Source organism: Porites lutea, chromosome 1, assembly GCF_958299795.1.
Source record: "Porites lutea chromosome 1, jaPorLute2.1, whole genome shotgun sequence".
Taxonomy (NCBI): domain Eukaryota; kingdom Metazoa; phylum Cnidaria; class Anthozoa; order Scleractinia; family Poritidae; genus Porites; species Porites lutea.
This window is the reverse complement of record NC_133201.1, coordinates 5,593,015-5,616,427: the sequence shown is the minus strand read 5'-3', so window position 1 is coordinate 5,616,427 and position 23,413 is coordinate 5,593,015. Positions and strand designations below refer to the sequence as shown.

The following is a 23,413-nucleotide window of genomic DNA, read 5'->3' as shown; positions in this document are numbered from 1 at the left end:
GGTAAAAAAGTAACCAATCAGAATCACTGTTATATTTCAATCCTAATCGATTTCCCACCATCCGTTGCGAGCACGAATCGCCAAATTACCTACCCACCTCGGTAAAGTTTCGAAAGTTAACAGCGAAATGCACTTTTTACCAATGATTATCGCGGAAAATCCGCTCTGAAACCTGCATTCAAATAAGGGAGAAGAACTTCAAACAAAATGGTGCGAGAAACACGCCATCTCTGGGTCGGAAACCTACCGGAAAACATACGGGAGGAGGAAATTGTCAAGCATTTTGCCCGGTAAGGTTTTAGCTTACCAGTTTTGGCGCGCTGTATTCAAGCCAGGGAATTTATTCTTGTTATTATTTTTTTAATGCAACTTATTTTTCCTCCTTTGTAATAACTTAAGGAATTGTAACAGTGCTTTATGACGGAAACTTTATTCTTAATGACAGTTCACATGTAAGAGAAAAAAAGCGCTGCTCCGTTTTCGACTGGTTAATATTCCCTGTCGTTGTTGCGTGAAGCTTTAAAAAACGTTTCGTTTCGCTTTTTAGTTCATGGTGATTAGTCGTTGAAATTGAACTTGCTCATCAAAGTAAATTTCTGAATGCATTTTATGCATCCTGAAAAATTACATGTTTTTCTCTTAAAAAGACACGCTATAGTCAATTTTACCATTCGACCGTCTGCGGCGGTGCTAAAATCAAAATTCACTTTACTCTATCATGGCACTTGTAAACTTTATATATTTCTTATTTCTTTGTGGTAATTTAAGTCCACTATCAATATTTTTAGAGCCAGATGAATTGTGAGAAAATACTTTATACCTGACAGAAAGGAAAGCGTCTCGTTAAATTTGTTCAATTTGAGTGGAAGTGTGATCACAAGTTGCCATGTTTTTTCCCCGGAAGGGTTTGTGTTACACGTCACCAACGACTTGCTTCGCTTTGTTTGCAGGTATGGCCGCGTCGAGAGCGTCAAAATTCTACCAAAACGCAGCGCTGAAGGTGGACGAGCCGCTTTTGTGGATTTTGTTGACATTCGCAGCGCTACGAAAGCGCATGAATCTGTTAATAGAATCGGCGATCGTGAAATGAGAACCGATTACAATGAACCAGGAAACCCTAGTAATCTTTCACGGCTTCATGCGGATCCTCCCGCCCGTCCTACGAGTAATTCAGCACCGGGATCTCCTGTACAAAGACGGCGCTTTGATAGAAGAACCGAAGGGTAAGTTAGAGAATAAGTTCGTGAGCTTCTTATTGCTATTTCATAAGAAAGCGCATTGCTCCGTGTTGCAGTCACGTGAGGTAGACACGCAATCCGCCTATCAACTGGCAAAGTTGAAAGTTTACCTCTAAGTCTCTGCCTGTAAGTATATATTTCACACAATATTTGCTTGCGGTTTGCGTATCTCTTGAGAAGCAGAAAAACTTGGAGCGAGGGATTTGCAACATTGAATTTGGTGTGAAAAAAATCCCATCTGGGAAAATGAAAGAATTTCGATGGAAAGTCATGTTGTCTTCAATGGCTGTGATTTCATTTTACTCTTACGGAATCGTTGTTGCCTTAAAAATACTTGTGGCTTCTGTTGTTTGTCAAGATTAAGTGGCTTTCTGAACAAGGAGTAACATGTGGAAAATCGCAAGAAATGGATCCCCAAGTTGTGGCAACCAAGAGTTTTTTAGCGTTCCAACACAACAACAACAACTTGTTGCCAAACTGGTAAATTTTATAGGGAGAGGTTAATGACTAAAAGTAACAAACAAAAGGGTGCAAGGAGGTAAAGTAAAGCTTTGTTTTATTGTTGTTCTGGTTAATGTTTTGTGATCAAAATTAAAATGGAATTCAGATCATCATCCTTCACCATTTTGTGTTAGTTTTATCAGAGATAGTTTTGTGATATTAGGTTAAGTTGGAGTATTGAGATAATGTGGTCAGAATTATGGATTTCCAAGGTATGGCAACCAGTGGTGTTACAATGGATTTTTCCAAGCAAAAGGAGAGCAAGCTCAATGTAATTGAGGAGACCGTTTTGGATCATGGGATTTTCAACAGTGTCTGTTAGGATTGTGGATAGCTTTTTCTTTTTTTTTTCCCTGGTAAATAAAAGAAAATCACACCATGTGGACGACATGCAAAATTGGTTAACTGGATTTCAGTCTTGTCATTTGTGTGGTTGTCTGGCAGAGTTCATGTCGTTTTAGATTCAAGATTGTCCCAGATAATCACAAGAACATTATCTATGTGGATGAGACAAGTTTTGAATTGTGTGGTTTTCAATAGTCTCAGTTCTGTTTTGGATCAAATCCTACAGTATCAGATCAAGATTATCCTAAACATCTGCTGTGAAGGAGAAGTGGTCATGGATTGTGTGGCTCTAAGTTCTGAAGAAGTGAGGATGGATTCTCTTGCTTTAAACAGAAGATTGCTCCAAAATGATACAAGTAATTTCTCTTGAAGGATCAGAAAAACAGTTTCAGAGGATTGTGTGGTGTTAGACCTCTTATATGGTTCAAGGAAAACATGCGTTCCAGGTTTTTCATACTTTTACCTTCACTGGACAGAGTTCTCTTCTGTATAAGTCAAAAGTCGTGTGTAGCCGCTGTGATTGTTTGCATTCTTTTCAATTCCACTTTTCTTTGATGAAAATTATGAAAATATTAGCTGCTGATTTATCCATTCATCTCATCACAAGACAGTGAGAAATGGACTTCAAGTATCTTAGAAGTATTGGTCATACCCATTGCCTGAAACAACATTTGTGATGTAGAATTTTGCAAGATTATCGGGAGCATTGCGAGTCTATTGTCAGAGATCAGATTGAAAGCTTGACACTAAATGGTCAGAATAAATTACAAGATACTGATGTGAATGCTCTTTCCATTGCAAACAAAATTTGAATAATCATCAAAATTTTAGACGAGCTATTTGTTTTCCCACATGTGTTGCAAAGGCATTTTTTTGGATTTTAACACCACCAAACCTTGTGTACTCTATTCAAATTTGATCATCAGCGACATTATCTATCAGAAGAAGACTCACCTCAACTGTGTGAACACCATCAATCTTGTGTTTTGGAGTATGAGATGCCTTTTAGAATTAAGTCTCTCCAGAGGAGTGTTGCATCAACCTTGGCACTACCCCAAAAATTATTGTGTGGAATTTGTCATGTAGGAGGTTTTCTTTGTAAGAACTTGAATACAGAGCTTTTGATGAAAAGTGTGTGGTCATCTTGCTATCTTGCTAGTGTTCTTTGTAATCCAAGGATGCATTAATTTATTGTGATCAGTGTGGATGATTTTAGTGTAGCATATACTTTGATGGGGTCGTTTCATGAAGTTGATGTGTTGTTCTTAGGCAAGCCACATGTGCTAGGGCTATAAAAAACCAGGTTAGTATTGTATGAAAAATAAAATATGCTCAACCAGTTTGTGCCAGATCTTTTGTATCCTTCAGGGTTGAAAATTTACTTGTCTTATGCTGGTAAAAGAACCCAAACAATTTCTATTAGTTTACTTGTAAGGTTTCCAGAAGAGGTTTACTCTCAGAAGCAATTCAGTCCCTAATGTTTTTTTGTTTTCTAAATTCAAACCCTGCTCAACAGCAAGCTTAGCCTGTAAAAGCAGATGTTTCTCAAATCCTCACTCCCTCCCAGCCGAAAAGTAACTTCTCACCAGAAAAGAAATTTTTTGGCTAGAGAGAAGTGACAAGTAGAAATACATCTACAGTGAGCCTTCTTTTCTGGCAGTGTGTGTTTCAGTACCATCAGCAGCACTTATCACAGAGGATATGCATCATATGGTCATACATGATCATAATAGAGAACTGAAGTGATGACATCATAAAAATGAAATTTCTGAAATTATGGGATTTGTCAGGATATTCTGAAAGAACAATGTCTTTGATACCTACCTGCCAAAAATGAGCATTTTGGGACAAATTGTCTCTGAGAGGTTAGCCGGTTAAACTCAGAAAACTCCATGCAAACCCTCCTAATTTTTTTTTGGGTCGACCCAAAAAAATCTAGAAGGGTTTGTATGGAGTTTTCTAAGCATAACTGGGTTACGATCTCAGAGACAATTTGCCCCGAAATGCTCATTTTTGGCAAGTAGGCGTCTTGGACATTGTTCTTTCAGAATATCCGGACAAATCCCATAATTTCAGAAATTTCATTTTTATGATGTCACACTTTCGTACTCTATTTCCAATGAACATCTGTTCTAAAAACAAATTCATCTTCTAGGACGGAATTGGGAAAATGTATGACAATCTCAAGTCTGAGAAGACTAATATTGGGTTAATATGTTGTATCCAACAGCAATACACCAGAAGGAAGATACGGTGGTCGTTCACAAGCCTACTATCAAGATGGCTACAGTGATGAAGAAGGTACAAGTGCTCGAATGCCAAGCAGTAGTTCTGGTGGTGGTGGCAGTACTAACAGGGCAAGACCTCTTAGCAGTAGCAGTAGAGATCGACGTCAGCAGCCTTATAGCCATGGACAAGAACCTCATAGAAGCAGTCACAAGCCAAGTATGTGTTGAGTTATTTTGTTTCGCGTCCTTCAAAACTGGCCAGTTGTGTAGGAGCTGCTCTCCTGATTGGTCTCAGAAAACAATGACATTTCATTCTTTCAATTGTTTCAGTATTGTTTGGGGTCAGGTTTAGGCACCATTGGTGACTTCTCTTCCGAGCAGCTGTTACATGACCCTAACGGGCGTGCTGTATGCTTCATAGATCTGTCCTAAAACAGTGTGCTCCAGCCAGTAGCCTCCCAACTCTTCAAAACCTCCAATTTCAATGCCACCTATATGTTACAGTACTATTTTGGGGATGGAGAGAGGAGGTCCATTTTTTGGGTGAGAGGGTGGGTAGGTCCATTTTTTAGCTTCAGTTATTCTTAACTAACTAAACATGTCTAGTTTCCAGGAAAGGAAAGTGGGCAATCAAACAACATTACTGTCCATTGAAAAGACATTTCACTACATATCAGGGTGCAGAGAAAGTCAGTTTTACGGCTTTCCAGTGGGGCAAGCTGCAGCTAACTTGTAGCCAGAGAGTCAATTTAATTAGCCTGAAAAAAATTTTGGATGAGCAGGATTGATTACAGTTCTTCTGTAAATGTGAATTTTGTAAAAAATTCATTTGCCTGTCGGGCAAGTTAAGAACAGAATTCACTATCTACTACTAGTCCCGGGCTATGGAACATGACTTTCTTTTCATGCTGCATATGTACTTTTGATAATTTTATTTGTCAACATTCCACGGTATGTGATTAAACATTTCCCAGAACCAATTGCCATATCAGTGAACATTAAATATTCTTTGACCGATGATTGATTAAATCAATGATCATGAGACCACTATGTCATATTTGATCTGGACTGTAAATTGTTTTCTTTTTTTAGAAGCATACCGGGATCAAGAACCCACTGCAGATCACTCCAGTGGCAGTGAGAGTGACACTGAAAGCAGTCAGAGCAGAAGCCAGTCACCTAGCTCCAGTGGTAGCAGCAGCAGTGAGGAAGGCAGCAGGGATGAGAATGTCCGCAGGGTTGCTTCTGTGCCAGATGCTCCTCAGGCAAACAGAAGTTCAGCACTCTGTTTAAGAAATATCTCTATCAGATCAGGAGGTATAACGAGAAACAGTGTGATTAGGTAGAAGTTACCTTAAACCTGGTCTTTGTCTTGTTTGAATTAAAGAAGCTTTCTATTCTTTACATTTGTAGATAGTAGTGTTCATGATGGCCTTTATCATGAGTTCAAGAAGCATGGGGATGTGACTCGCATTTACGTGAATGGACAAGGATCTAGCAGATATGCCATCATACACTTCAGAAGGTGCTGAGAATTCAACTTTATTTTAATCCATACACCCATGGAATAAATTTCAGGATCCAGCTTCCAATGCCAAAGATCTAGAATTGGGGCTATCAAGCTTTTTTTTTACCTCTTAATCATTGAGTCAAGAAAGGTTGTAGAAGTTTTTAATTTTTTTTCTTTGTTGTAATTTTGTCAGACCTGAAGATGCAGAGCGAGGACTACAAGTATGTCAGGGAAAGATGTTCCTTGGCGCTGAAATGGATTTACAGTATTGGCAAGGTTGGGGAACATAATCTGTTAGAACAAATTATTACTAGTAAAAGCTCAAGCTTTAAGAGACAATACCTTTATTAAAGAGTTTAGGGAAGAAGTTGATAGTCATTATTGTAGATCCAAGGAAAACTCAGGGTGTGTTTGATTGAGTGTATTCCAGAATAAGAATACACAAACGTTTTTTTTTTTTACAACTCCGTTATACCATTGTCCAATCCGTTAGTCTGGGACAAGTAGACTTTCTTGCTGAGAAAGTAACTTTGTAAGCTTTCTTGCCTTATGCAGGGGTTTCATTAAGGGCCAGGCACTGGCTGTGAATGTGACTTTGCCCGGCTGCTTAACTTCTCAAAGACCTTTTTGTTTTTAATACAAGAAACGATCAAAAACCTGTGTTAAGTAAATTACACAATTGTGCCCTTTTCTTGATGAGTCTTCTCAAATGTAAAACATACTTTATCGTCAAATTTTGACTTTATCACACTCGGCTTGAAATCTCCTCATTTGTTACATGCTAAAACAAGAATTGCCCCATAATGCGTTGTGAAAAGAGCTGTACGCCATAAAAGACCGTCTAGAATGTCTCAATAAGATTATGAACTAATTTGTGTGGTGGATATTGGTATCAAATCATGATCAAATTGTCCAGAAAAGTTATCATTTTTGGTAGTTATAAGACATTGTCTGCACCTTCAGAATGTTGGAAAACTTATCTCTGCAATGGTAGAATTTCAAAAAAGAGCCTTTTCAATAATTTATTCTTTGCCTGGGTGTCAAACCCAGTTGCCAAACCCCTGCTTATGGGCAAGGGGCCAGGCAAGTCATCCATATATGAAATCGTAAACTCTATTTTCTCCTAACAGTATCCATACACAACCAAGAGAACAGGTTGTGAGAATTAATAAAATAATCACTTGAGGGAAAATGGTTTGATCTTTTATCAAATTCTCTCAACTTATTCTTCATAGAAAATGTATAGAGACCAGTTTGGAGAATTTGTATGTGAATGTTGGGGCTTAATAGGTTAACTAAAACTACATGTAACAAGAAGTGATCCCAGGCATTCAAAATGCAAGAGTTGCTTGCCAAAGGACAAACTGGAATCGCTTTTTTTTATCTAGCCCTGATGATAACAGTGGTAAGAGTGTTTTGGCTTTTTCCTGTAGATGATCGATATGATTCCAGTGACCACCGTCATCGTCACCGTTCACATGCAGGATCCATGATCGATGATGACTTTGATCCAGGTTGCACAAGAACTCTCTTTGTAGGAAATATTGAAAAGACAACAACATTTTCTGATCTTAAGGATGCTTTTGAGCGATATGGAGAGATTGTGGTAAGTTTCCATGAGGTAGTTTCAACTCAGAATAGTTTCCTATTATGGTTTTTTTGTATTGGGTTATGAAGAACATGAAATTCAAGGGCAAACATGGATTGTTTTTTAGTATAAGTTGCTTTCTACTACTACAAGAGAAATTTCTGCAATTTGATTGGCTTAAAGCAGTGGTATTTCAGCTTAATTTGAATACCTACATCTGAAAATTACAAGGCCTTTGCAGGTAGTAGCATAAACAAAATTAATAATAGCATGATTTGCACATGATATTTGGTATAAATACCACTCGTGATATTTCAAAATTGTCTCAAATTTATGTATAACAATTTCGAAATATCACTTGTTGTATTTATGCCAAATTTCACTACAAATCATGCTATTACCTATACTAATTAAAGGTCAGTGAAAATGATTGTTTGGCGGTTAGTGAAAAGTCAGAGTTTTTGAGTTCTGTTAATGACAACTGTGTTGTTCTGTCTGCAAAAATATTGTCTTACATGCTACTTTGTAGTATTATGGTTGGGATCACACTGTTTGTAAGGCTTATTTGTGTTCTGGCTCAGAAATAACATACTTTCCTTAATGGCAGGATGTTGATATCAAGAAACAAACTGGTAATAATCCATATGCATTCATCCAGTTTGTTGAACTGAGCAGTGCTATTCAGGCTCGAAGGAGAATGGACAGAGAGTTTGTGGGACGCAACAGAGTCAAGGTATGCATCTGCATTTAAGACCACAATTTTCTAGCACCGGGTTATTTGAGGTAACAGACTTCCGAGTGATAGGTATGTTATTCTAATACTCAACTCAGGATCTAAAATTCACTGACAGAAATGTGCTGACTTTGTTTTGACATCCACACATTGTTAGACATTCTGGTCTTCTCTGGCAAGGATGAGAAACTGCCAGCCACCTCTTACAGTACTAGTGTTGATATTAATCTTGCAGAATGTGAAAGAACTCACACTTCTGTTCCTAAAGAGTTGGATACATAACCCCTTGCAGTGTGGTAAACCTGAGGCATGTGTGCATCTGTGAGCATGTATTGCAGCAGGTTCACACAGCTTTCTTGGTACCCCATAACTTGTCTTATCAAAGAAAAGTTAATGATGGCTCTGTGTAAAGTGAACATCCAGTTTTCTTGTGGGTTTCTGGTTATAGAGAGTCCCTGAAATCTTGTATTGTCTTGGTAAGATTATTATATTTTATGTTCAGGTTGGTTTTGGCAAAGTATCGCCCATCAACACCATCTGGGTCGGAGGGGTGGGTGGATTGAGTGAGCAGCAGATAGAGCGACATTTTGGACGATACGGACGTGTTACCAGAGTTGTGGTGAATCGCCCCAGGGAACAAGCCTTGGTCAGTTTTGATAGCGTGGAGTCTGCTAGCATTGCACAGGGAGAGATGAAGGGAAGAACTATGTTTGGACGGCGTGTCAGGGTAAGCAAGCATAGCTCTGAGCAGGAACCCTGTTATTTCTAACGATGTGCTACATATGTACACATGACTCACATCTGTGAGAAAAAGTTCACAGGGAGAGTATTTAAAACATTTTGAATGTCACATTTCAGGACTTCTTTCTTCACATAATGGTGCATAATCAGTGGCTTTTGATTGATTGCCACTTTAAACACTGAGTTTTATACACATTACACATTTAATTTTGAAACAGTTTGAAAGGTTTATTGAACAGAACTTTGCAGCTGTTTCTGTCATTATATTCTCAGTGAAGTTCATTCATTCATTCCTTACCTCTCTTTGCACAGGTTGAATTTGTCAGCCGTGACAGTCGGCAACTATTCTTTGATGCATTACAGCGCACTGGTTCCTCAGATGGTAGCAGCCGGAGATATGAACCTTCCTCCCCAAGGTCGCGTGGCCGAGGGGGTGGGTATTATGATAACCGCTGGGATAGAGGAAGGGGAGGTCGTGGCAGCATGAGACGTGACATGTCAAACCACCGTCCGTGGCACAGGGGAGAGTATGACTACGCCGATAACAGAGAGGGCTACCAGCAGAGAGGTTCTTCCCGTTACCGAGGGCCTTATGAGGGCGGAGGGTATGAGTCAGGTGATGATTATGATCAAGAGCTTCGTGATTATAACTATAGTCGGCAAAGAGAAAGAGAGAAAGAACAAGGTCGGCACAGACATGATAGAGGTGGGCGTGATCGTGATACTCATAGAGAGGAGGCAAGCTACAGTGGCAGTGAGAGGTATTTTCCTGAGGGTCATGAGGGCTGGCGGGATGACAGGAGCAGTTCAGGTTCATATGAAGATTCCCGTGATCGCAAAGAACCTCGACCGCCGGATTTTCCTGAAGAACACGATCGTGAGCGTTACAGTGTGGATGAAGACCGAGCCTCAATTCATGGTAAGCCCCCTAGCCGTGACGTTGGGCAGGATGAGAAAGGTGCTAAGAGGAAAGAGAAGAAGAAGAGAAGACCTCGTTCACCTTCTCCTGAGGATGAGCGAGTGGAGGAGAAAGAGATGCCCAGTGCAGGAGAGGATGCCAATGAAAAGAGAGTTTTTGATCATAAGAAGAAGAAAGAAAGAGTTGCAGATACTAAGCTTGCAGTGAAGAGTAAAGATGGGGAGCATGAAGTTGACAGGGAGCATTTGGAAAACAATGGCACTAAGAGTGAAGAATTTCCAGCTCAAGAACCCAGTGATGAAATGCCGGCTCCTGCATCACCTCCTCCACCCACTAAGATCAGTAAAAAGAAGGAGAAAAAGGAGAAGCGTAAGCGACACAAACGGATTTTCTCGCTGAGTGAAGAGGAAGAAGAAAGGGAGGTAGAAGAAAAAGCTGCTAGGTTAGAGGAAGTTTCTATTCGTGGTGGGGGTGACTTGACAGCATCGGGGATTAAACAGAGAGCTCATTCTGATGCTGACTTACAGAGACTTGAAAAAAGAGATATCCACTCTGCACCTGAGAGTAGTAGGCTTGATCAAGCTGATCTGAAAGAGAAACCCAGACGTCATTCTGCCGATGAACGATTGCCCAAAGAAGATAGAGAAATGTCTCGAGAGGCAGGTGGTCGTTCACCCCGTAATAAAACACACAGAGACGAGAGAAGAAGAGACTGGGAGAATAAAGATGTTACGAAACCAAAACGACGACGCACATCCAACAGTGAATCACCTCCTCCTCCGCCACCCCCACCCCCTCCCCGTGAGGCCGGAGAAGCCTTCCCTCCCCAGGTGGATGTGCTACCAAGAGTGGTTCCCCCTCAATCGGATGGGCATAACACTCAAGTAATCCGACCTCCTTATGATGTTGCTCCAGCACCTGGTCATTATGAGTCACAAGTTTATGATGCAAACCGTGGTGTTCCTGTGGGAGCTTCTCCTGCCACACTCAGTCCGATCCCACCAGTTGGTATAACTCTAAACCCTGCAGTCGCAGGTCCTCCTTTAGGAAGCGTTGGTACTCCACCTTTGGCAGTTCATTCACCCAGTGTTCCCATGGGCTCAGCTCCTCTACCAGCCATGGCATCTCCACAGGCGGCAGTACCCCCTCCTCCTCCTCCACACTCAGAGTATAACAGCACGCCACCCATCCCACAACCGTCCAACACAGACACCCTCCTAGACCTGCTGAGGCGGTATCCAGTAGTATGGCAAGGCTTGCTAGCGCTAAAGAATGATTCTGCTGCAGTCCAGATGCATTACCTGGCCGGTAATGGTCACTTGGCTGAGGTTTCATTACCCCAGGCACCTGCTAATGGCATAGGAAGTGTGCCGCCACCAATCCGGATCGCCCAGAGAATGAGACTGGAGCCATCTCAGCTGGAGGGGGTCATCCGCAGAATGCAGGTAGGTGCTAACCTGTCTAGACAGTCTATTCTCTTTTTTGGGACAGCACTTAGTCTTTGTATTACACAGCAGGCTGCAGCAGTGTTAGTTTGTTATAGAGTTGGAAAAACGCCTTATTGACTGCAGGGAACCAGGGCTGAAAATTATTTTCGGACAGTGGCCAGACATGAAAGACCAAAGAAAGTTTTGCTCAGTCAAATCTTGTCTCTGACTGGTCGAAATATTGGGAAAAAAAGTTAACTTATCTCTGTGTAATTTTCTATTGTAGATGTGATTGTATTTTGAGATTATCTAAGATTTATAGTGAGTAGAGTGCATGGGTGACTGGTCAACATGACCAACGAGTGAAGTTTCGGGCAGGTCAAATCTCCCTACTGACCAGACATTGTCTGTTGGCTGGCCATTATTTTGAGCCCTGGGACCAGTTATACATTTCATTTAAGCGTTAATTATACAACATTTAGTTGCTTCCTTTCCATGGATGATTGGGATTAGTTTTTTTGCCACAGGTTCTTAATATGCATCAATATTTGTAAGTTTTCATGGGAAAAAAAAAGCAGACTACATAGCTTGATGCCATAATTTACTTAACTAAGTATTTTGTGCTGATTCTTTCAACAGTCTGACAAGGATCACTGTTTGTTGCTGGCACTGCCATGTGGTAGAGATCCTCTTGATGTTCATGCACAGACACGTGCATTGAAGAGTGGTTTTATAAACTACTTGCAGCAGAAACAGGCTGCCGGGATCATCAATGTTGCTAGGCCAGGGAGCACTCAGGTAATAAACTAAGATGTTTATGCAAACTTATAGATATTTCATTTCTTTTTATGTCAGACAGGTAAAATGAATAGGCAATGGGCTCTGTTTTTACTCATACAGGGCCATATCAGGGTGAGATGAAAAAAAAAATTGAGTGCATGAATTTTGATAGCAGCTTTTGTATGAACTAATTTTCATAAGTGATGAGGTAAAATTATATGGTGTGTTGATCCGTACTAATCGCACTGATCGCCAACTCAATGCAGTCTGTGAAATACATTTTATTACTGGGACTTAAAACGTTTTCATGGCATGAGAGAGTACATAAGGTTTGTTTGATGATCCTTAGAGTCCTTAAGAATGCGGCAGTATTGGATGGGACTAGATAATCATGACAAAGTCATCAGTACAGTGAACAATATTCTTGTACCCAGTAACAGTAAAATATACATTGAAAGAACCCAGATATAATGAAGCCTTGTTATAGGGAATATTTTCCCAGTCACTTGGCATCTCAATAAACTGACCTTCCACTACAATATCCCATCCAGAGGGAAGGTGACCTTTGTGCAGAGAAACCAGGATAAGCTCTACTATTATGCATGCACTTGTTATTTTTACTTTCTTATATCACTGGGGCCAAACTGCACAAAAAAGGAGGTACTTTTATGAGTGATATTTCTTGTTCATGCCATTGTTTGTTTCTCCACACAGCCAAGCTATGTGCTTCATATCTTCCCACCGTGTGATTTTGCCCAGGAGCACTTGGCACGAGTTTCTCCAGATCTCCTAGACAGTGCAGCTGACAGTGGACACCTTATGGTAGTGGTGGCATCAGTGTAGAAGAACTAGAACCTGAAGAGGAATGATGACGTAGCAATAGTTGTAAATTGAAACTTCAGCGCAAGAACCTGAAGGGGAATGATGAAGTAGCAGTAGTTGTAAATTGAGACTTCAGAGTGCTGAAGTTGACAATCAGTAGAACTAGAATAAAAGCTGAATGGTGCTTCATTCTGATCTGCAAATCTACTTGGAATAGTCAAGAACCTCGCAAGGTTTGACACTGAGATGAAGTCTTGGTGAAGAAGATCTGTCATTTAGATCACAAAACATCAATCCTAGAAGTAGAAGTACAATGACATTTTGTTGACAGAATGCTTGAGGTCATGGATATGTCCACACATAACTCAGTGAACCAAGGTTGGACAAGTTGCTCGCAAATATTGTGTACTCAACCTTTCATGGTGGAGCAAGTTTGGCAGCTAGAACATTCAATAATAATATTATAAATGCTGTGTGCAGTTAAATTGAATAGAAATAATAATTATTTTGTTAGCCCTTACATAGTATGTTTTTAAATTTTATTTGTATAAACAATGCCATTGTTATGGGTTTCACACAGGGATCCTTAAATATATAAACAATAGCCCAAGGCTGAACATAAAATTTCTTTTGTCAGAACCTGTAGATGGCTGGATTTAATATAAATCAACAGTTTGGCTGTCTTCAGTGTATTCTGATCCAGCTTGATGGCCGAGTTCCATTCAACCGTATGTCAGGGAAATTTTTTTCAATCTCGCATGCGCAGGGTTCCCATGTGGAGTATTTCCAAGAGGTTATCTTGCTAGGCCCAGTTGTTTGAAGGTGGATAGCACTATCCAGTGGATAATGCAATAATAAACAATTATTGGATGAGGTTTTTGTGATATACGGAATAATCAAGGTCGAGGTAAGTGTTCGGCTTTGGCTGATAACACTAACCGAGACCTTGATAATTCCGGATATCACAATAACCGAATCTAATATTGTTTTATTATACAAGCAATTCTTATTTTTTTATTATAGAAGCCATTCTTACTTCGCTGTCCGCGAACTGGACATTGCTGTCCGTGCACTTGACATTGCTCTTGGAAATCATGCATTGCGCACGCAACCTACAGATTATTCACTAATCTGTAGGTACAGATTAGTGAATAATCTGTAGGTTGCGCTGTTTCCCAGAATTAACTGTAGGCTTTTAGCCAATGAGAAGACAGATGGTGACTACAATGTATAATAATGACAATAATTTGCTTTCCCTGATGCTTATCCGTTGGATAGTGATTTATCCAGTGGATAGCACTATCCACCATTTGAACAACCGGGGCCTGGTTTATTAACTTCTTTTTCTCCTTTCTGCATGGGAGCTTAAATAGTTGGGCTCGCTTAAAGGAAACAACATGGACCAAGACATAGTAAAAAAATCAGGCCCCCAGTTGTTCGAGGTGGATAGCACCATACACTGGATAAATCTCTACCCGCGGATAATGTAATAATTGGCTTCCCTAATACTTATTCACTGGATAGTGATTTATCTGATGGATAGCACTATCTAATGTTTGAACGACTTGGACCTGCATGATAAGAACATTTATTTGTCAATAACTTGTCAATTTACCATGTCCTAAATGAGTGGTGATCTGGCATGATTATGTGAGTGCAAAGGCTCAAGGAATCATTTGGAAGGCAGCAAAAATGAACTGGACAGTACTGAACCACCTGGAAAAGACTCTCAAGGTAATTTGATTGAAGAAGATATGCCTGGTGTTTAAGGGTTTTTGGGAATTCTGTAATGGTGAAAGTTTGGTACATTTCTGAAACTTTTATTCTTGTGTGGAGCAAAGCCATTTTGTAGTCTGCCATGTTCGGATACCTGCACTCTGTATCTTTAAACAATCGCGAGAAATTTTGTGGATGCAAATAATACCCAGATTCCCACTCATTTCAAACATGATGAATGGTAAAGGCGTATTGAAACTTGCTCATTTCATTTTCAAAAGTTATACGTAAAGCCGTATTGTCAAGTGTTCATGTTAATTGGTCACATGACCAACTGATGGTAACCAACTAAAATTCAGAAGACCTATCCATGGATTTTTTCCAGCGTGAAGAGAACAGATAAGAGAATAGAGACAGGATATTACAAAAAGGGGTACAGCAGAGGAGCCTAAACTTAAATGTCTTCAAAACATGAAAAAGTCAAACCTCCATGTGTGACGACCCCCCATAAGCAATCACCTATCCAAAATGCCAAAATGTTTTTGGGAACTCTTGTAAATGACCATCTCCTGTTGGCGACCGCGACTACTATTTGGAGTTACAGTTTTGGAATTTCCATTGCTTTTAACCTCTTGTAAGAGGTTGGTACACACTAGGTGACAAGTTACAGCAAAACGTTGTGGCAACAGATCACCCCTTGTGCACAAGTGACTTGACTGCTTGCAGCAAAATGTTAGGGCGACATGTTGCAGTGACAAATCACTTCGTGTGTACCAGAGAATTTTTGTGCAAATCTGTCTCTGCAACAGAATTTTGTCACAGCAGCAAGTCGCGAAAAATCAAATCAGACTGAATTTGTGTAACTTGCTGCAGAGACAAAGATTTTCACACAAATTCTCCAATACACATGGGTTCACATATTACTGCAACTTGTCCCTTTAAGTGTACCAACGTTTAGAAATTTTTTTCCAAAGGCGAAAACGTTCTGAACTCCTCTTCAAAGAGAGCTCATGTGGTTTGATTCTCACAAAGCACCACCTCCTGCAAATGACCATTAACCCTTTAAGCCCAAATAGTGATCAGTATCAAAATTCTCCTTGTGATATCAATGCTTTTTATAATAGATTGGTGGTGAGAATTAAGGCGATGATCACACAAGATACAATGAGTTTATACTTCAACAACTTCTTGTTACTACTTTTATAGGAAACATATAGGGACAGCAAATGGGAATTTGAATTTTGATATTAGGGCTTTAAGGAGTAAATCTTGGAATTTTGGGGCGGTCACTTCAAGGGGTTTGACTTTAGTGTAATTACATAGACATTTTGTATTGGATTACATCGTTCTAGTAATGGCTGTTTTTTATTTTTCTTGAATGTCAAAACTGATGCTGTGCATTAAACGGTTTAGATCCCGTTAGAAAATGAGAGTATAATTATCTTGTTTGTAGAATAGACGTAAATTTGCGGGCCCCTTCTTGCGGGTTTATTAATTTATTATCCAAATTAGTATTGGTAATAAAAAAAGAACATCATATAAAGCTGGATGTGCTTCTCTTACTATTTTCCTTGTCCTGTCTCACTTAAAGGCTGACTAAATTAATTCTGCTTCTTGTCTGGTTTGTTTGTTTGTCTTTGAATAAAGCATTCAAAGACTCTGCATCCTCGGAGACCCAGGGGCGGTTGGTCGGGCCGGGAGAAAAGGCGCGACTAAAGTTTTCAAACCTTTCGTCGCACCTGTTAACCCGGCCCAACTGACTGCCCCTGGGTCTCTGAGGATGAAGACTCGGTTGCTAATAAGTAAACTAGGGAAATGAGATTTTAATTTAAGCAGCTGGTCAAAGTGCCCACTTCACTTTGAACCATGATAGGATAAACGATTATACAACAAAACACTAAAACTGGTAAGGAAAGTATTTTAGCAACCATAAAATAAGTTCCTGCCTAAAAACCTTTTGCACAAGGTAATGATAATTCCTGTCTGTCTGTACTACTTGTATTGATGAAAGTCAAAGGTTGCTTATAAGTTAATAGGAAGAAGTGAAAAATACATCTATGTAAGTAATTAATATAAAATACACTTGACTGTGGCACATGAAAGGTTTTATTTCAAGATAATAAATACCAAATTTCTAAGTTTGCAGCACTAACACTGAGGTGTCAGCCTTAGAGTCAAAGAAAATGACAGAAAAGGAGGGGCAACCAACTCATCCATGCATCTCTTCATCCATTTTAGGTTTGGCAGGCATCCACCTGGACCAGCCTTTGCTTATAAAGAGAGGGTGGACTCTAATGAAAATACTCACTACAGCTAGTTCAAATAACATTGTTGCATTTTAAGAACTAAGGCCTGTGCGGCAAAGCCACGAGGTAGTTGAAGAACGTCATGGTTGTCAGTGCCATAGAAAGGTGTAAACCTGACAAACGTTTTACCTTTTCATTTTATGACAGAAGATTCATGATTTGTGGCTGATTTTCTTGCAGTGAAGTCACCTAGAAGACTCCTTTTCATGTATTACAAAGTGACTTATAATTATCATCCATTCCTTTCGCCCCTTTACCTGCTGAGAGCCAATTAATCAGTTCCCTAACAGGACAAAGTTCACCCTTAAACAAAGCTTCTCCACAGAACTTCATCTTACTAGTGACAGCTTTGCCATTAACCAAAACTCTAAAGTACAAGGGTTCTATAGAATCTTGTGATGATGTTGTGTCCCTCCAGAGTTCAATAACCACTCTGGTAGCATAAGGAGTCCACTTATTCCGATCATGAACACCCAGATTTAGTAGCAGTGGTGTCACAGTACTGTCATGGGCACTATAAAGTATAAACTTGAGTTTGGTTTTATCACGAGACTTGTCAATCATTCTCTTTGCCATCTGTATCAACATGGGGTGGGTGGCAACATCAGCTATTGCAGTGAAATTCTCAGCAAATGCCCAGCTTGCAAAGTTGATTCCGTCGGCTGCCATCTCCTGTGTCACACAGCCCCCAGGTCCACAGGGGAGGGGATGTTTGTAGCAGTATCGAGTTAAAATTGCATCAGTCAGGCTGGAGGTATGAATAATATTATTACTATTAAATTAAATATGCAATAAATATGTAATAAAAATAAATTAAAATTAAATTAGTTTAATAATTAATTTACTAACTAAAACAATAGTTACTATTTAAAAAAGTAACTATTGTTTTGGTGTCAGTTAACATACAATAAATTAAGGAAATCTTGATTTATACTAGAGAGATTAAGATTCACGTTTACACCAAATGGAAAACGTGAATTTGTACCACGTGACCAAGTTTTTCCCTCAATTGTCGTTAACTGTTTATTACTTCAACTAAAAAATAAGTAGTTTCACACCAGTTTTATAAGAATTGTTCGGGACAGTTTTTATCTGCTTATTTTCTATTCTTGGAAATCCTCAACTTGAATCTGACATTTAACGTTTGGCGTAAACATGAATTTTAATCCCTCTAATATTTATTTCACTTTTACATGATCTTGCAAATAAATAACATTACAAAACTAATAGCAGACCCCACTAATTCTAACTCCCAAAGGAAACAAAAAAAAATGTTTGAGGTAAACTGATTGGCTTAAATTCATAGAAAATTCAACTGAAGGGAAAGTAAAAAAAATAAGTTAGTAGAAAGTTCCATTCACCTGTGTTTCTAGTATAATGGTACTGTATTATCATGACACTAAATTTTGAACAATGTTCACACTTGGTTTTATTCAATAATGAGGGATGTATTCCTATTTTAAATATTCTTTTACAAAAAGGAGCAAGTTAAGGGAATTTGTCATTTTAGGAGAGATTCTGCTACTTATAATAAAATGTTGAAGAGTATCTTGGCAGTGACATTTGTGACGATGGAAAAGGGCAAAGGTGTTCCTATGAACAACACAAAGACACTCAATTTACGTACAATATCACAGTTGTTATAGATGATCTTGAAGTTCCTAGTATTTGAGAGTATTTCTGCATGAATGGCTCCATTTCTGCTGCCCCTGTGATATATTCTTGGCTCTGTTTATATTCTGCCCAACGTTGGTAAAATGACGGACACTTATAGGGTACACCATGGTCATCCTCTCGCAACCAAATATCTGAAGTCAGGTTAATGGCTATTCCCTCTATATCACAAAGAAACCAGAACTGTCAATGGTCAAATCTTAGAATTTTGACCTTTATGGAAGGAAAAACTAGCTTAAAACAAGGGAGGTTGGTTAAAATCACCACACTGTATATTTAAAGCAATCATTTACTAATGCAGGTGCGGATCTGGGATAAATACTGACAGATTTCCTGAACAAGCGCCAAAAGCGCAAGGTTCTAGGGGGGTTGGGGGCATGCTCCCCCAGGAAATTTCTGGGGTTTCTGAATCACTCAGACAGGATATTGGCCAATTCCATTCTTCTTAGAGGATCAAAGACTGGACCCAGGAGACGGCGGAAATCGAGCCTACATTCTCCTTGGATAAAGCTTTGCAAATTGGTGGATTATTTCATCTCTTGATTTCAACTTACAGAGTTTTTTTTATATTAAAAATTTATTTATTTTGAAAACTCTGACCGATTTGCATAAAACGGCAGAAACCAGTTTGGATTTGTGTGTATGATATGCCTGTAATCCAACACTCTGGACACTGGGGGGTGGGGTGAGGGATAGAAAATGGAAGAGGCCTCCCTTGCCATCCCCACCCCCACCTTGATTGCAGCTTTTGAGGGCAAGAAATAATCTCTTAAGCTCTTCCATGTTTCAGTTTTGAATTTAGCCCCACATTTCCTCAAAAATGTAAAAATGTTTTTTTTTCCACTTTTATTTCACAGTTGCTGTTCATAGAACAGTTGTTTCTGGTGGCATTTATGTGCATTTTTCATCACCATCAACAACTAACTTTGTCATTATTAAGGGAACCCAGTGCTCTGAATCTGAAAAATATAGGGTACCCAGCATATGATTTGTATGAAAAAACAAAGATTTTCTAGTTGCCCGAAAGCAAGAGTTGGGCTACCTGCATGATAGTGTCTTTCCAAGCCTTCTCAGTCAATGCATTTCAGCGAAATATCTGACACGTGACGCACGGAATAATAAGACCTCGGGACGGCAAGGGAGGTTTTGATATGGGGATGGGGAACAAAACAGAGAGTGAGCGGACTCCAGATTTTGTATTTTCAGAGGTATTATTTTATGCCAGTTACCTCTCATTATAGTGTCTTTTGTTAAAAGTCCAAAAAGGAAAGCTGCAGCACTTTGAATGCATCTTGTCCTTTGCGTTGACCGCAAAAGAAGATTGCCACCTGTAATATCATCTCCTAACAAGTCATGATATACTTCTCGCATGTGTTTTCCAATTTCAAAGTGTTGAAGAAAACCTCTCTGAGTCAGCTGTCCAATTTCACATTTTTTCCCTGATGGGACGAGAGATTGACTAGTTCTCACACCCTTGACAAACTCACGAAGTTTAAAATACATCGATGTTTGCTCGAACTCTTCAAACATTTGTTTGTGATCACGATCTGCTGTCCTAAATGTACAATCGTAATCATAATTTTTGTTATCCATGTTGGCTATATCCATGGCTGGAGACCTATCTCCATGGCGAATTAGCACATGGACCATTTCTAATCTAAAACGCTTCGAATGCTCCAGGTCTTCTAAGCTTAACGATCCCTCTGCACCCGATGTCCGCACTGGAAAGTTGCAGTAATGTGTTAAATGCTGTTGTATTGATTTAGGAATCACATAAGGTGCTCTTCTCTCCATCCAGGATGAATTCCACACTGTGGACAAAAGGTGAGATTGATGTATTAATTAAACCTTTAGCTTGTATGTTTTGTTTTCCCAATAAAGGTCCCAGGGAAATTTGACCCAATGTCTATTCATGCGTAGATATGCACGTAAATAAGACGAAATTAGAAAAAAACACTTCCCTAAACACTGTAGAATATTATAAATCACATGACCTGTATTGAGAAAACATAACATCTATGCAAGCCAAAGAGGTTTATTATTTGCTTAAGCCATATGTTTCCACAAGTATAAAACATAGCTACTTTTTTTCTCAATTGAAAATACCTAGTTTTAATGGGTTTTCCTCGGTGTGAAAACCTGTGAACTTTTTCTTTGTTTCGCACCTTTTGTTTTCCTAGGTTCTATTGTGATGACTTCTTTGTTTTCTTTGTTTTACGTCAACCGTGAGTTTAACAGGGTCTTACATCGAGGATGACGTTTTAACAGTGCTTATAATCACTGTTTCATTAAAACAAGCCAAGGCTAAAGTTCAATAAGCTTATTTCCAACAATCTTACCCCAAATCCACAAAAACATTAGAAGCAAAGCGATAATTATAATCCGCCATGCGTTATCAAGCCTGTAGAATTTATGTTTCATGTACAACATCCTTCGTCTTAAGTTGATTAAGGTAAGAGGAATCATGCCGGTAAACTTTTTTCTTCCGTTTTCGTCAGCAAGCTGCCATATTGCCCGGAACTAATACCCAGTTCCACGCAACCTTATAGGTGGCGGGGGCTAGTGAAGGGAACTGGGAACAAGAATGAAAAAGGAAGGGCTTTTGGGAGTAAAACAATCAAATCATACACAAAGGATTTTTTAGTGAAAATTGCAAAATGATCCAAAACCGAAAATTGACGAGACAGGCATTACGAAGGTGATAATGTCGTATGGAGCAACTGCGGCATTGGTCTTTCCGATAAGCTGCAGAGGCTCCAAAATCGTGCAGCCCGTATTCTAATGTCCGCTAATTCTGATTGTAATGTGGACGATTTGTTCCTGGCACTGGGTTGGCGTAAGCTTAAACACCAAAGACAAGTATCGACGGCTATTATGATGTATAAAACCGTACATGGGATGACTCCCGACTATCGAACATCTAAATTTGTATCTCGTAACGAATTAACTTCTTATCGATTGAGGAATACTGAAAAAAAATTAGTCCTTCCACTGCCCCGTACCAATTATTTAAAGAAAAGTTTCTCCTATAGCGGAGCTAAGCTGTGGAACAGCCTATCCCATGATTTAAGATCTGCAGATTCTTTACATGATTTTAAACGCAAACTGTGTCGCAACAGTTTTGAATGAGATCATACATTAATACAGTTTTACACGGCATCCTTGAAAAGCAGCTTTTATTTGTAAATAGCTAGGCTAGGTAGTTAAAAATTTTATGAATATATTTTTAATCAGAGTTAGTTTAGTTAGGTATAACAGATCTTAGATTTTTTGTACATGCTGAAGGAATTTTAACCGTGTTTAAACTGAAAGTTATCTATCTATCTATCTATCTATAGGCTGACCACAGGCAACCCAAGCTAAGGCTTCATGTTGCCGGCGCAAAACAAAACTGGATGCAAGGCAGGCAAAAGGGCAAAGGGTCAAGGTCGAAAAGATAAAAGATTGTTTGCAAAATTAAAATATGTTCGAGGAAACAGAAATGCTCGTTAACTCTCAATTCAAACTTCTTACCCTATTGTGGTGTTTTCCTTAATATGTAATTTGTCCTTTTTCTTCAGGCTTAAGCCGCTTATTTGGAACCTAGGAAGCAATAACTGACCATAACTTGCTAAATCAGCAAACAAAGAGCACAAATAGAAGTTTCTGTTGAAGAGTAACGCCTGTTCTTGTTTCCTAAAACAGACCGTAAATCTTACCATACAAATTCATATTTTTGACCTTACAAGGAATCTCTGGTCGGTGATTTTAACGCGGAATTAATGGACGCTTATCATTCAACTCCTTCAACTAATTTCTCCAGTTTTTACCCTGGATACCATGTTCCCACCAATGGCGTTGCTCTACCTTTCGAAAAATAAAACGCACTACCAACAATCCTCAGGTTCGCCCTGATGAAGGGCTATGGCAAGCAAATTCCAGACAATATAAGGTGTCAGTCAAAAATTTGGTCAACAAAATCTCGGCTCCTGGATGGTTGATACGGCAAGAGACGTGGTAGACGTGCCCGTAAGTCGAGCTCAAAATTTTTCTCCAGCGCGAAGCGCAAGCGGGAAATTTTTTATGCTTTCTGAGGCGAAAGCAAGAAGTCGAAGGAGCTGGAACTGGCTTGTGTCTAGTAGAGCAGCAAGGAATTTTCGCCAAGTAGGGGCTGTTTGGCCGTCGAATTTCGAGAAAAAAGTATCAAAGAGATTTGAGTCACGTTTACGGCATTCGTCCGCCAAATACCACGAGAACAAGTTTATCCTTTACTTGTTCATTATAACTGCACGGAAATCAGTAGCATAGGCGTACTGGCAATTTTCGGTCAGGGGGGGCGGTAAACCATTTGCCCAAAAAATTCTTGCAAGTTGCTCAAATTATTACAAAATGGTCGAAAAGAAACGAGGCCCATATGATGCAACAACATAGGCCGTACTGGCATATGAAAGTGCCTCGATACAGTTTTTCAGGGTCAATACCTAACAAACATTTGGAAAAATTGCCACCACAGTTGCATTAGATAATGATGAAAATTTGTCATAATCAGGGTTGCCATGACATCAGAGTTGTCATAACAACGAAATGACACCATTACCTGTTATACTTGCAGCATTATTTCTCACTATGAAATCGTTCTTGGGAGCTTTTTCCTCCAATGGTCGCCTAGATGTTCGTGAAGTTAAAACGGAATCTGTAAGAGCGTTATTGGGATATTTTGAGATAAAGTTTTTATAGTTAGAAATACGGTAAAAAAAGGAAAATCTTGATGTTTAGCCGTTATCTGTAGAAAACGAAGCCCTTTTGACATGCAATTTCACCTCATAGTAGCTTCAATCTTTTTAAAAATGTGTGTGAATTATGTTAGAGATAATTCTGGTCAATACGCTCTTCTCACATATGGTAA

General features: G+C 39.3%; 2 protein-coding genes across 4 annotated transcripts; one reads left to right on the top strand and one right to left on the bottom strand.

Annotated features, from left to right (window-relative positions):
• The first annotated feature begins 96 nt into the window (after nt 1-96).
• Nucleotides 97-16,095, top strand: LOC140943394 (uncharacterized). Of its 3 annotated transcripts, none has more exons than XM_073392476.1 (12): nt 97-290; nt 951-1,223; nt 4,315-4,529; nt 5,405-5,629; nt 5,726-5,837; nt 6,016-6,098; nt 7,256-7,428; nt 8,018-8,143; nt 8,646-8,870; nt 9,197-11,248; nt 11,870-12,028; nt 12,725-16,095. In XM_073392476.1, the coding sequence occupies exons 1-12, from the start codon at nt 208-210 to the stop codon at nt 12,851-12,853; spliced, it is 3,855 nt and encodes a 1,284-aa protein (XP_073248577.1). In that variant the 5' UTR covers nt 97-207; the 3' UTR covers nt 12,854-16,095. The 3 variants fall into 3 exon arrangements, with proteins under 3 accessions (XP_073248577.1, XP_073248591.1, XP_073248584.1); XM_073392490.1 differs by lacking the exon at nt 97-290 and adding an exon at nt 3,354-3,387 and having other exon boundaries at nt 1,131-1,223; XM_073392483.1 differs by lacking the exons at nt 97-290; nt 951-1,223 and adding an exon at nt 3,101-3,387.
• Nucleotides 16,096-16,651: 556 nt separating this feature from the next.
• On the bottom strand, nt 16,652-21,009 carry LOC140934483 (2-phosphoxylose phosphatase 1-like). Its single transcript, XM_073384102.1, has 4 exons — nt 20,868-21,009; nt 19,758-20,339; nt 18,482-18,689; nt 16,652-17,602 (listed from the first exon to the last, which is right to left on the bottom strand). The coding sequence occupies exons 1-4, from the start codon at nt 20,992-20,994 to the stop codon at nt 17,059-17,061; spliced, it is 1,461 nt and encodes a 486-aa protein (XP_073240203.1). The 5' UTR covers nt 20,995-21,009; the 3' UTR covers nt 16,652-17,058.
• Between the last annotated feature and the right edge of the window lie 2,404 nt (nt 21,010-23,413).